Genomic DNA, 13148 nt, shown 5'->3' on the forward strand with positions numbered 1-13148 from the left:
GAACACGAATTGACAGTAACTATCCCCACTCCTATCCGATTTCCTCACGGAAACACTAATGCACAGTAAACAGGCAACGCTTCCCTGACAAGACCATGATACCATCACAGGCCTCACTCTCAAATCAGGTCGATACCAATCAAGTTTCATGATGTCAGATTTCAGAATGGGCCCGGTGCCTCCGAAGCTCCAGGGCGGTTTGATGAAGGTGACACGGAGCCACCGAGGAATCACGGCGCTTCCCCTGACGCTGTGCTGGCCAGCCTGACCTTCAAAGATCATTTCCACTGTTCAAAACCACAACAATATCCCTCAGGACAAGGCCGGTGGGTATCTTGGTTTGCTCCTTCAGGAGTATGAACTCTGAGCTGGCTGCCTAATGGCACGATTCTCCCAGACACATCCTAACGAGGCAGGGCAGCATCCAGCCTGCGTGAGGGATGCTCAGTGACCCCCATCTCCTCTGCAGCCAGGTGCAGGGCAGTGCTTGTGCTGTGGTGAGTGCTGCCTGCTGTGGAGGTATGCTCGGTACTACGAAATTTAATGGCTGTAGGCAGAAAGTCACCACTGAAATTACATATGGAATGGTCTTAGGACTTGCTCAAAGAGGAATTTGTTCTTTCAACAGGAGCCCAGATGAAACCCTGCAGATCCCATCTACATCTAATTGTGGGAAAGCCAAGGCAGAACCACACGCGTTCCTCCCGCAGTCCCCAAGAAACCTGACCACGACACAAAGGGCACAGCTCCTAGAGCCTCTGGCAAGATCGTCCTTACAAATGGGCAGTAGCTGTGATGGAAGCATGAAATTTGGCTTTCCTGGTCTTCGCTGAAAGCCAAGGAATACAATTCTAGCCAGCAGGCTGGACAGCAGCAGGGCTGGTCCTGGCAGTGCTATAAGCATTGTTAGCAGTGGGGGAAAGGCAGCAGTAGGACTGGAAGAAGGATGCACAGAGGGAAAATGCAAGTGGTGAAAACAGCATTGAGAAAGGGATGAGCTCTAAAGAAACAAAAGCTGAGAGGAAGAGGGAGCTAAAAGAGCTGCAGCAAGTTCAACTTGTGTAAGAACACTCAAATTTCTTTATAATCTCCCTCCTTGCTTGAGGCAACAGAGCATGGATTGGCTCCAAACGATTTGAAACCAACTACATCGCACTGGAAGGATGGGTCTAGCCTGGAGCAGACCATGTGAAACTGATAAATAGAGGAATGAGACAAAGAGGGAATCTCGGAGGCGTGGGGAGGAAGTAGGTGAAATAACGTCTTGAGAATGGATGTACTTTCTGTAAAACAGAAGAGGTGGCAGGAGATAGGTGTGATCCATTTAGGATTGTGTGCAAAGCCCTAGGCACCACACAGTTTCATCTGCAAGCTTGTTCCTTTACTGTAGTTTACTGTAGGAAACCTTTTGGGACTTAGGCACGAACCACCAGGTCTGTACCAAGCACCCTGGGAGAACATCCTGTCCTTCCTGACCTCTCAGCACTGTGTATGCCATCTAATTTCGATATTAAGTGTATTTCTACGATCTGGTGTGTTCTGCTCATGCCTGTGCTTGGCATTAAACAGCTACTATATTCTATCTCACATCCAGAAGGACGGCTGCCTTAAGCCAATGCTACAGGAACTTTAAAATAAAACATAGCATACGTTCAGGATGACTAATACATTCCCTGGTACTGGCTTATGCAGAACATATTGGAGAAGTTGCTTTATTTTGTGTCTGTCTTGTAGAAAATGTGACTCCCCATCCGTTTTGCTCGGCTGGGGACAGCAGACAGCCTTCCCACGGGAGCACAGGGCTGCGGAGATGTGGCTCTTCGAAAGCACCTCCGCATCTCTCCCCAAAAAACCTCTGAGGAGCAGCTCTGTGAGGAGCAAGGTGATTTTCATTCATGTTAACTCAGCCTTTTTAATCACGTCTAGGAAGGAGTCCAAGAGTCCCTCTGAAACATCCATGAGAACCCAGCCGAGGGAAACGGAGGCTCCTTGTGGGCTTTTAAGTCAATAAAACCCAATGCTCAGTTGGTCCCGGGGGCCCTATCTGCAATGGGAGGGTGATGGCCATGGACTGAGCCCATCATATTTCCCAGTCTATTTCTTCCTTGCCATCCCCCAGCTCCCTCCATGAATCACTTTAGGTGACAACCCGTCCAGGTTGATGTGAATGTGACGGGGAAAGGCTCCTCCTTTCCTCCTTTGGCTCCTTGTGCTCACCACTCACGCCGAGGTATCTAAACCCGAGCTGCAGGCATAGTGCCTGTGTCTGGGTGAGAGGTGAGCTGTCCTGAGCAAACAAGCAGGTTTCCTTTCACAGAGCACTACTTTACTCTCTTGGTTAGCTAGTGTGATCATCTGCTCATGAAACACTTTAAAATAAAAGCAAACTTCAACAGGTAACAGCAGAGAGAAAACCACAACCACTGACTAATTAAAGCCTTTTTCTAATGCACAGAAACCAAGACCACCCAATGGCAAGGGCAGAACTGATGAATCCTGCTACGGATTTCTCAAGTCCTTTTTCGCCCCCTCTGCAGCACACAAGAAGGATGATCTTGAAGAATGAAACATAATTGCATCCCACAGACACGCTACTCATTAACTGATTTTTCATTTTTGAAAAGACAAACAGTAATATTAGACCAGTGCTGAATTACTGAAGAGCACTCTGAATTACCTGGACCTACGAATTAAGATATGCATCAGATTTAGACCTTGCATCCATTCAGGTTTGAGCTGCTTTAGCTGGGTGGGATTAAAATCACATCAATAACAATCCTTTTCTCCCCCACCTAAAACCCAAGCATCAGAAAGGATCCTCCCAGTTTCCCATCATAATGGTAGGAACCATTAAGAACTTCATTTTCAGGGGAAGGCTCTGGAAAGATGTAGAAGATCGGGAGTACACCCCTGGCACATCAGAGACAGCTACAGGATGCATTTGTGTTCTCCAGCTGTCTTCACTCAACCACCTGCTCAGAGAAGAGATCAAGGGGTTTGTAACTTGAAGACAACTCAAAAAAGAATCCGAATGCAGTCCGAAGTACCTCGTAGGAGGGCCAGGTTTCTGAGGTGGCTGCAGAAAGTAACCTGGAATCCAACTACATCTGGCCTTCTGCTCACCTCCACACGGCACCTTCACTGACTTGCCATCATTATCAGTATCAGTAACTCCTATGCACTTGGCTGTGATACGAAAAGAGAAATAAAATGCGACACTTACCCTCCTTCAAAGATCTTGATCCTGACCGGCTCCCCTCTTTTGGTTACAAGAGTCTCTTCTTCTGATTTTCCTCTTTTATCCTCTTCCTTCTCAGCTCTAGTTATATCTTTTCGACCTTCATTAGAAAGGAGCGAAGGCAAATGAACCTATCTCCCCAAAAGAGCAAAACAATCATTGATTACATACAAAATCACTCTACAAGCTCCACAGACCAAACACTGCAGGCTGCCTCAGAAAGAACCAGCAACCTACCACACACGCTGCTCCTGACAGCTAAGTGCAGCAATTAGGAAAACATCTCAAGAAATGGGGCCTCTGCGTCTGGATTTGCAGCTCGGCTGGATGTGTTACATTCACAGTGCCCACTTACAAGCAGGGAGCGTGCTTAAGCCACCCCCTGCAGCACGGTGCCGGCTGGAACACTGAGGTACAGAGAAGTGTGGTGGCCTGGGGTCGCTCTGAGCGTGTGGCAGGGCCCTGGGTCCCTGGTCCCAGTCTGTCCTTGGATAATGCTCTCTAAAATACGCATCCACAAAGCTCTCGAGTGCAGACATCTCCAGAATTTGCACATCTAACCTCAGCCCTCGGATTTCCCCCTGCACACACACACACATTCACACAGCTTTGGACTCCTGCCATCTGAACTTGATATAAATCACGTAACAGCCAAAGCTCTTGGGTGATTTCCTTTCACCAAAACCCTGCTGCCAAGGGTGCAGAATGTAGAAAGCCAAAAAACAATGGGAGAAAATAATCCTCAACCTCCCCACGTGTTCCCAGGGTGATTTTGCTTTTTTCACTGTTAAACCTGCCACCCTTTGTCCAGACCCAGCTTTGGTCATGCACGGACATCTCATCTCACATATTTAATATTATTTGTTAAAGTATACGGGGCCTAAATACTACGTCTGCCTCTGTGCCTCCATGCAGTGCAAGGGGAGCTCCCCACCTGGAACGAAACCTTGGGACATTTCCCTGCTAAAACCTAACGTTACCAACAGTGGTTCTCCAAAGCCCTGAAAGAGGGAAGCAGACTGCCTTTTACCCGGGTTACTTTTCACATAAATGCAGTAATACCTTTGAACTATAACTGAATCGCCCACATCCTCACTTCATATATTATTTCTGGAAAAAGGCTGAAGGTGTTTGAGAGACCCGGGGTTGGTGGTGAGAGGGATTTTGGCCTGAAAGTAGCAAATGAACTGGTAGAAGTTTAAACCAGAGCTGGTCATCCCTGACTCTTTACGGTCACTGGAAACAGTGGCAGCTCTCAGGAGTGATTCATCTGCCCTGCCTTAGACACACATCTTAGCGGGGGCATGAATCACCCAAGAGGTGCCTCTTTGTCTCCCATGGTTATAGAGGAAGCCAGGAGTGACTAGCTCAAAGGGAGACATGCAAACTTTAGAGGGTTGCAGCCCAGCCTCCCCGGCAGCACACTGCTGAAGCTACCACCAGGTCTGCAGCAGTGAGAGGGACGGATTGACTAAAAAGTAGCTTCACAACACTGAGGTCAAACGTTTCAAATTCGTGCAGTGATTTCTTGAGCTCGGCTCAGAGCATTAAATGCACCTGGGACTACCCCATCCTTGGGATCAGCTCACACAGATGAGACCACATCCGCACCATCTGACCCACGTACCCCTCCAAGATACCTCCTGGGAACAGCCCCCGGCCTGTCCTCCCTAAATGTGCCTGGGAATTGCATGGGAGGGGGCTGCCAGCCCAGGCCAGAACTGTGCCAGGGACCACTACGACAATTTCTCAGCAGAGGTGGGCTCATGAGGGTGTCTTTGGGCAATGAGGGTTCTGTGCTCGGGGGAGAGTGGTGGCAGGAGACACCCAGAGCACCTTGAGCGGTGTGTGACCACCTCCTGATAGCTGTGTGTTCGTAACACTGCTAGTGAATACCTTCCCAGTTCAGTTCCTTATTTACTGAGGAATACAAAACAATTGACTTTCTAGATGCAGAATGAGGTTTATTTATTGCAACTTTTGAAAGCACAAAACATAGACAAATGAAAGGCACCATGGAGAGCCAAAATCATACAGTCACTACTACCTCCTTTTACAATCTTGTTTAATTTACAAACTGTGCAAGCCCAATACAGTGTAATTAACCATCCCTACATGCATGTTGCAGCCTACAGTCACTTCAGAATTGATCTGCTCAGTAAATCCCACTGGTAATTTAGAAATCAAGCCAAGTACGTAGACAGTATACACAGTACAACTGCTTGCTGGTAGCTTGCTGCATGCATAATTGTACAAAATATAAGAGCCATTTTACATTTTCTGTTGTGTTGACTGACAGCTTATAGTTACATAAAGAAGAAAATATTTAAGGAAAAGAGCGAGGGCAGAGTTAACTGAAGGTTGAACTTTCAACCTTTGATTGATGCTACTGCTACGCAGCTCGTGGTAATCGCATCTTCCTGAGTAACCAGCAATGCTACTTCCTAATCTGTGCCAGTCATACGTATTTTAGTGACTAAACTGAGGATTTCACTCCCACTGATCATCTAATTAAAATATTTCTCTACTTGGCATGAGGTCAATTTGTCTCCATTGAAATTAACATGATTTCTGCAAAACCCACTCCTTTCAGCAGCAGGTAGTAATATTAAAATTTGGCTACACCATTTTCTTGGTGAATTTTGCAGGACAAGCTCTAACTCTTGCAAACTATCATGAAAATTGTAACTTTTACCACCGGTCAGTTCATAGGGTTTTGTGTAAAAGGCTTTTAAGTCTTCCGAGTAAATGTATGCAGTTAAAGAAGTATTTTGATGGCTAAGGGCTGAACCACTCCTGTCTAGATCTGAACCTTTAACTTCATGGTATGAGGGTCTCTTGTATTTCTGAAACACACACTGTGTGTGCATTTTAGCACCATGTCAAAGAGCAAAGTTCAGAGGAGCACAGGCACTTCTATTAGAGAATGAAATCAAGGATGGTACGACACCCTTCAGATAAAATCCCTTGAAAAAGAGTGCATAAATATCAAGCATCAGTGTGGTTATTGCACTGCACAGGTAATTATCTGCCCCTAGGTCCCCAGAAATTCAGCCTTTTGGATTTCTGCAGGAGAATGGTGGAAATGCTGAATAGAAATAAAGATTTATTGAATCATAGTGACTCTACTGTGTATTTTAAGACATATTTATAAGCAGCAGCTGCAGCAGTGATTATAATAAATTTAATATTCAGAGTTCATTTCATGATTCAGAAATAAAATGAATAATCCATCAATATAAATTGACTTGAGATGAATATCAAATTGCAAAATCTTTAGAGCAATTCTGTTTGCTAATCTACATGAACATGACCTGGATTAAAGGGATCTGTATGGTTCAGCATTAACCAAGAGAGAAAAAAAATTGGCCTCAAAGTGAGACACAAAACACTAGGCAGTTACCAGAAGCATCTTAAAGACTTCTGTACCCATGTGGCCAATGACTCCGGTGAGCTCTGCCTGGGCAAAACCGTTTACCTTGCTCCTCTTAATTCTAAAGACTAGGTATAAAATATCCGCAGATATCTAGAAAAGCAGGCAGACAGCTAAGGACATGAACTAAAGGGACTAAACGACATGGCTGTTTTTACAAGACTCCATGTCTAACCTACCGAGGCACTTTTCTAAATGTCACTGCATGCTTATACGCTTCTTTGGGAGACTAAATACACTTGCAAATCTCCCTTTAATATTTTTAAATACTTTTAAGCATGCCTCTCCATGTTCATTAATGTGAGATCAGTAGATGCACAACCAGACAGAATCCCATTTCCCCAAGGTAATCCTTTTCGTTTATAACATGCAAAATGTAGGGAATTATAACAGCATTTATATTAAAAAAAAAAAAAAAAAAAAAAAAAAAAAGGAAAAAGGAAAAAAGGTTGTAAAGCTATTTAAAATATCAAGACACAAAATGCAAATCAAGTCTAATCCTTTGTGCTCGAGCAGTGGCGGTTCATGGTGCGGTGGTGATTCCTACATGCTCTTTTGATTACAAGGCAAGTAGAAACTGGAGAACAGAAATATGGCACATTGCCTTGCAGCAGGCTTGCCTTTTTTTTTTTTTTTTTTGGATTATAGTGGGTTTTAGCTTCTTCACTCTAAAAGTTTCACTGAGAACAAGTGCTTACCAAACTGAGAAAGGGGATGAACAAATTCCTATTAAACTAACCGTAGCAATTCCCCATCCCTCGTCCCCCTCTTCCCATGTATCCAAACAGATGAGGAGAAATATATAGGATTGCATTACCTCTGTCATTTTTGGCTTCCTGGAGCTGGACGGGACAAGCCTGCCTGCCTCTGGACGTGGAGCTGTAGCCATGGTGTAGGTTTCCCTGCTCACCTTCTGCTTGGACCTCAGGAGGGACAGGGCTGCTTTAGTGGATATACCCGGAAGGTTGGGATTATACAGGCTAATACACCAGCTGGCATACACTGAAGACCGTCGATCGACTTGCTGGATGTGATTTGGCTTTATGTAGTTTAAATAGCACCAACTGACATTAGTGGTTGTGTGGAGACTGGGGAACTGAAGTACCTTCTTCATATCTGTACCTTCTCGAGACTTCATTGCACTGTGAGCGACCTCAGATAGAGGTGCAGGGCTTGGAGGGGTTGGTGGAGACTGCTCCACCAGCTCTTTGGAGTCTTCTTTCTTCACGGTTTGTAAAGGTGCCTTGCTGAGGAACTGCTTGCCAGCTGGCTGCTTATACTCTTCCAGTGCCTCAAAACTCGGAGAACCTGAATGGGACACAGCTTGCTGCAAAGTACTTGGGATTTCCTTTGGCTCTGACTGCTCTAAGGACAAACCAGGCGGTGTTTCAACCTCAACCCTGCCTTGACTTTCTGTAAGAAAGTGAGATTTATCCTGCTTTTTCCCTTCCTCCACTGCACTGGGTGGCTTCACCACTTCCAACTTCTCTTCTGCTTCAGACACTTCCTCCTCTTTCACCCTTTTCTGCTGTTGTGTTTCCATCGTCAGCTCCAAACTACCAGCTGGAGAGAGCATTCTTTTGCTTCCACCGACTGTCGACGGGCCCCCTTCTAGCCCGAGGACACTGTCCGACGGGGAGGTGAGGGGCATATAGCCTTTTCGTTCTGGCAGGGGCAAGGGCACTCTCAGATACGGGCTCTGGAAAATGCTTCTTTGATCCTCTGTGATCATCTGTGCCAGGTCGAAACCAAGCCCGTGAACGTCAGCGCTACAGACCAGGGTACCCTTGGGCTGGCGATCATCGAATTTTGGGAGGACGATAGAAGAGGAGCTGCACTGGGACTGAGTGACCAGGATCTGGGACAGCGTTGTGTACATTGCGCTCCCGTAGGACGGCATGTTCGTCTGGATGCGAACGGGGACGACAAGCGACACCATGGGGTCTGAGCGCGCAGGAACAACGAGCTGAGACGTGGATACGGACACCGAAGGGCTTGTGGTGCGGGTCAGAGGATGCAACCTACTGTCAGAGCCGTATTCTGTGCACGGGGAAAGGCTGGAGGTTCCTGCTGCCGGGAACAAGCTGGATTTGATCTGTGGTAAATGTCCACCAGTTTCACCTGGCAACTGGAGAGCAAACTGGGACTGAAGAGGCAGAAAAAAGGCTGAAGGGATCGGTGAGGAGCCAGGGTAATGCACCGGCAGGAACGAAGGATGCTGCCTGAAGGGCACCTCGGCAGGGTGAGACATCAACGGAGGGGCGATGTGAAGCTGGCCTGGGTGGATGAGCGTTTGCTGGAGAGGCAGTGGTGGGGTCTGAAATATGGAAGGAGGAATCTGAGGCATGGAGAACTGAGCAGAGAGAATGTCAGACATGGTGTGTGCGGCGAAGAGCTCTGCAGACTGCGCCGGCTGCGGCAGGAGGTGCTGGTAGGGAAAGATGGACACTTGAGGGGACATGTACTGCTTCTCATGCAGCGTTAGCTGGGGGACGGGATGAAAGACCTGCAGAGCTTCTGTGTACGGCTGGGTATACGCTGGCTGGGGGCTGTCTTTCGGCTGACTCTTATCACTTGGGTAGGTGCTGTGAGAGGGCAAAGGGGATGAAGACACTGGCTGAGGGGGCAGACTTGTCACAGGAGATTTACTTGAGGAAGGAATTGGATCTTCTGTCTCCGGCCGGCCTGCTGGGGCCGAGTCCGGGTCATGCTCCGGGTGTCTAGTGAGGGACGCTTGCCTGACCAGAAAGCATTTCCGTCTCTCCTGTGGAGCCGAGGAGGTCGAGGGGCCGGGGGTGGAGGCAGGGGTGGATGACAAGCTCCCGTAGTCGAATGATTTGCTGCGGGTCTCTGACATCTGGGAGGGATGGGACACGTTCGGTGTCTGCTCAGAGGCAGATCTCCGCATTTCCCTGGAATGGTGATGGTGGCTTGGTACCATCAACATATGCGAGCCAACGCCAGGAGGCTTCGGGTGGGATTCAGGGGGCTGGCTGGTGGACTCCGTCTTGCTGTGATCTTCACGATCAAATGACACGGAGTGGCTGGAGCCGTGGGATATGCTGCTTTCCTGACTTGGACTTCTGGTGAGAGAGACTGATTCAAAACTGGACTCTCCGGAGGACTGAGCCATTTCTGCCAGCCGCAGCCGCTTCTTTTTTGGTGGGAGTTTCTCTGCAGGGAGCTGAGAAAGGGTTTGGCTTCTTTGCGGCCACTGAAACTCCTCTGTTTTTTCTGGCTCTTTCGGAGGAGGCTCTGGCTCTGTTTCTGGTCTGTCAGGCTCTTCCGTGACCAGAATCTCTGGGACCTGGATGTTGGGCTGCCGTACCAGCTTGGGCTGCAGGGAATGGGGCGGTCGGCTGTGCTGCGTGGCTGGCTGAGATGAGTACTGTGACAAGGGCTTGTCTTCCCCCTCCAAGCTGCTCACCTGCTCGATGGAGTCCGACTTCTCGAAGGAGCTCGTGTGCTGGATGACGGAGATCTCCTTTGAGGTCGTTCTTCTCTCTTTGCCCTCCGTACCTGAAGCCGGTTTGGTATTCCTGGAATGGAAGCTGGCACTGACATCAGAAGGTGCGGATTTACCCGGATCTGCTGGTGACTTAATGGATTCACGGGTTAAGTTTAAAGCAGCATCAGAGGATGCTGGGTTTGTAAACTGAGCCCCTGGCCCAGTACTGGAGGAGGGAGTGTCAGACATCTCAAAAGCTGGAGGGTCCTCGTCATCACCCAGACTCTTTTCTTTTCGTCTTTTTCGGAGCGGAGTAAGCTCCAAACTGCTCCCTAGCTTGTAATGCATCATCTGGGGCCACGTGTCAGGATCCACAACACTTTTCTCTGTCTCTGAAGAGGTATGGGAAGTGGAAGAACGAGGCTTTGAGAGCTGCAGTTCTGAACAGTAGTATTTCTTATGGGCTTCATAATTATCCCTTTTCTTATACCGAGCACCACATACGTTACACTCGTACATGAACCCTTTAACTTTCGGTCCCTTCCGTGACTTTTTGGTAAGATCGCTTTCCTTGGTTTCAGGCTCCTCAGGAGGTTTGGAAACAGTCTCTTTGTTTGCAGAGCTAACCTCCTCTGAGACATATTCTACTCCCAAAGGTAGCTCAATAGCTGGTTGTCGTTTTAGCATTCGAGGATGGGAAGAAAATGCTTGGCTGCGACTTAAGACTTCAGGCTCCATGATGTGATCATCAAATGAATAGCTACCTCTAAAGGTATGTGGGGAGCTTATAGTGCATGCAGCAGAAGGCATTGAGTGGCTTCTTAGGAGAGGCACTGTCTCTGTGGCACTGTGGGATTGCTGAAGTGACAACAATGATTGTTCGGGCTTAATTTTTTCACCATGGGATGTCAACACTTTCGATGCATCCAACTGGCTACTGGAACCAGACTTGATATCAAACTGAAACGGTTCTCTATATACACCAGACTTTGGAGATTCGATGCTGCTACGTCTAGATAAAGAGCTTCTTCTAGGCTTAACGCTATCTATTTCACTGGTATCTACAACAGCTTCATTAATTGTAATTAGCTTAGTGATGTGTTCAATAACCTGTGTTCTAGGCACAGATAATGGTACCATACTAGGTTTCTCTTCGGTAGAGAGGTGCGGAAACCCCTGGGTTGTGTTTGTAGATAGCATTGCAGTCCTTTGCCCAATTCTACCACATTTCCCAAAAATAATTTCTGCATAAGATTTTGCATTAGTATTTGGTGGGCTAATCTGCTGCTCTGCACTTTCTGATCTTGAGAAGTAGCCTGACTCGGTACTCCCTTTGCTCCCGGGGCTCAGGAAAGCTTGTTCATCTATGACCTTCTTCCGTTCGCTTAAGCGGAGTGCAAGCTTCTGTTTTATGGTATGGGTATCTTCAGATTTATGGCTCAGAGTGTGGTCTGATGATGGCTCCACAAACTGGCTGCTGTCCTCAAGCGACTGGGACATACTGGAATGAGACAAGGAACACCGGTCGTGGCTGGAGCCTTGGCTCCCCGCGCTCAGCAAACTACTGGACAACAGGGTGTGCTTCTGCCTGGGGGAGAGCTCTGCTGGATGGCCCGACATCGCACCCGTTTCCTCCTCTGAATCTGTGCTTTCTCCTTCTGTGGGCTCCTCAAAGTCCTCCCCGCCGATCCGTTCCATTTCCAAGCTTGACGGATACATCTCCGCTCCGATCCCTGAGGCCAGCCCAGCTTTTATTCGATGAGCATGAGATTTCCTATGTTTATACAAATTGCTCTTAGTCTTAAAAGAAAAGCCACATGGAATGCAAGGGTATGGCCTCTCACCCGTGTGTGACCTGATATGTTTTTGGAGCACACTTGGCTTCGCACAAGGCCTGCTGCAGTACTGGCAAATGTATTTGCCTGGCTTCTGAGGTTTCTTTTCCTTCTTGTGCACTTCCTCAGCTTGCTTCAAGGAAACCTGCGAAGGGCGAGGGATATAGACCTTTTGTACGGACGGCATGTCCTCTCCAGGAATGATCGGTGAGTGGGAAGGTAGGAGCTGGCCGTGATGCGAGTGAAGCCCGGGTGATGAAAAGGAGCCGGAGGGACCTGGTCTTACTGGATCAACTAGCTGCCACGTGGGCCCTTCAAGGACGTGCTCGGGTTTCCCAGGAGACATAAACGCTGGTGACAGTGTGTGTTGCTGAAGCTGCGAGACGTGGGGAGGATGTTCAAAAGAGGAAGGCTTAGGTTGCTTCTGATGTCCAGTCTTCTCCTGAGATTCCTCTCTTGGAATCGGCAAAGAGCCAGAAAAGTGCTGCTGTGGTATGATATCTCGGAGAGGGGTTCCTTGCGAAGGAGCAGAGCTGCCCTGATACGTAGCTGCAGATGAAATACTGGCTTGGAAAGCCTCTCCTTTGGGAAGCCTCTTTCTTGGACTTTCCTCAGCCTTTTTTGTGCTCTTCTGGCTTTGTTCAGGATCCATGACCTTAAAAGGGTCTTTGAATGCTATTTCGGGAAGGTTTTGGCAGGCTTCATTTACGAATAATAAAGGGCTCTTCTGTAGATTCCCTGCTTTGCCTGCATTTGCTACGAAGCTGGAGCCGCCAGGAGATGGTTGTTGATTAAAGATTTTACTAAAGTGTCACTAGTTGCTATTTGATTCAAAAAAAAAATGTTTCAAGGTCAATAAAGTTCACATTGGTAACACATGACAAACTACTTCAAAGAGAGAAAACTTTCCAAAACTTTTAGTCCAAATATTTTCCTTGTGAACTTGGTTAAGGCTTTAAACCTTGCCATTTTATTTCAGTTGACAGTGGCAAGCCTTCAAAGTCAAGATGCAACCCACAATGTGTCTCTTGTTTGTTATGCAAACCTTTGAAAACTTGAGACTTTGCTGCTCATCTCATAATGATCTTTTTTTCCTGTGCAAGGAAAATAACACTGAGCGGTGTATGTCCCCCCGTGTCTTCCTTCTGTTCCACTTTTGAGTTCAAAAGCCTTGGAAAAGTATTTCCCACATTT

General features: G+C 47.6%; 1 protein-coding gene across 15 annotated transcripts in view; it reads right to left on the minus strand.

Annotated features, from left to right (window-relative positions):
• The window catches only part of HIVEP3 (HIVEP zinc finger 3), a 249858-nt gene that overhangs the window by 50304 nt on the left and 186406 nt on the right, over window positions 1-13148 (minus strand). For all 15 annotated transcript variants that reach the window (XR_004755872.1, XM_035345429.1, XM_035345422.1 and 12 more), the window contains 2 exons: window positions 7489-13148; window positions 3224-3369 (listed from right to left, as the gene is read on the minus strand). Coding sequence is in view for 14 of the 15 variants with exons in the window: in XM_035345429.1 (XP_035201320.1) it covers window positions 3224-3369; window positions 7489-12606 (5264 nt within the window). In the remaining variant the exon portion in view is untranslated. The remainder of the gene's footprint in view (window positions 1-3223; window positions 3370-7488) is intronic.

The sequence above is a fragment of the Oxyura jamaicensis genome, chromosome 23 (genome assembly GCF_011077185.1).
Source record: "Oxyura jamaicensis isolate SHBP4307 breed ruddy duck chromosome 23, BPBGC_Ojam_1.0, whole genome shotgun sequence".
Taxonomy (NCBI): domain Eukaryota; kingdom Metazoa; phylum Chordata; class Aves; order Anseriformes; family Anatidae; genus Oxyura; species Oxyura jamaicensis.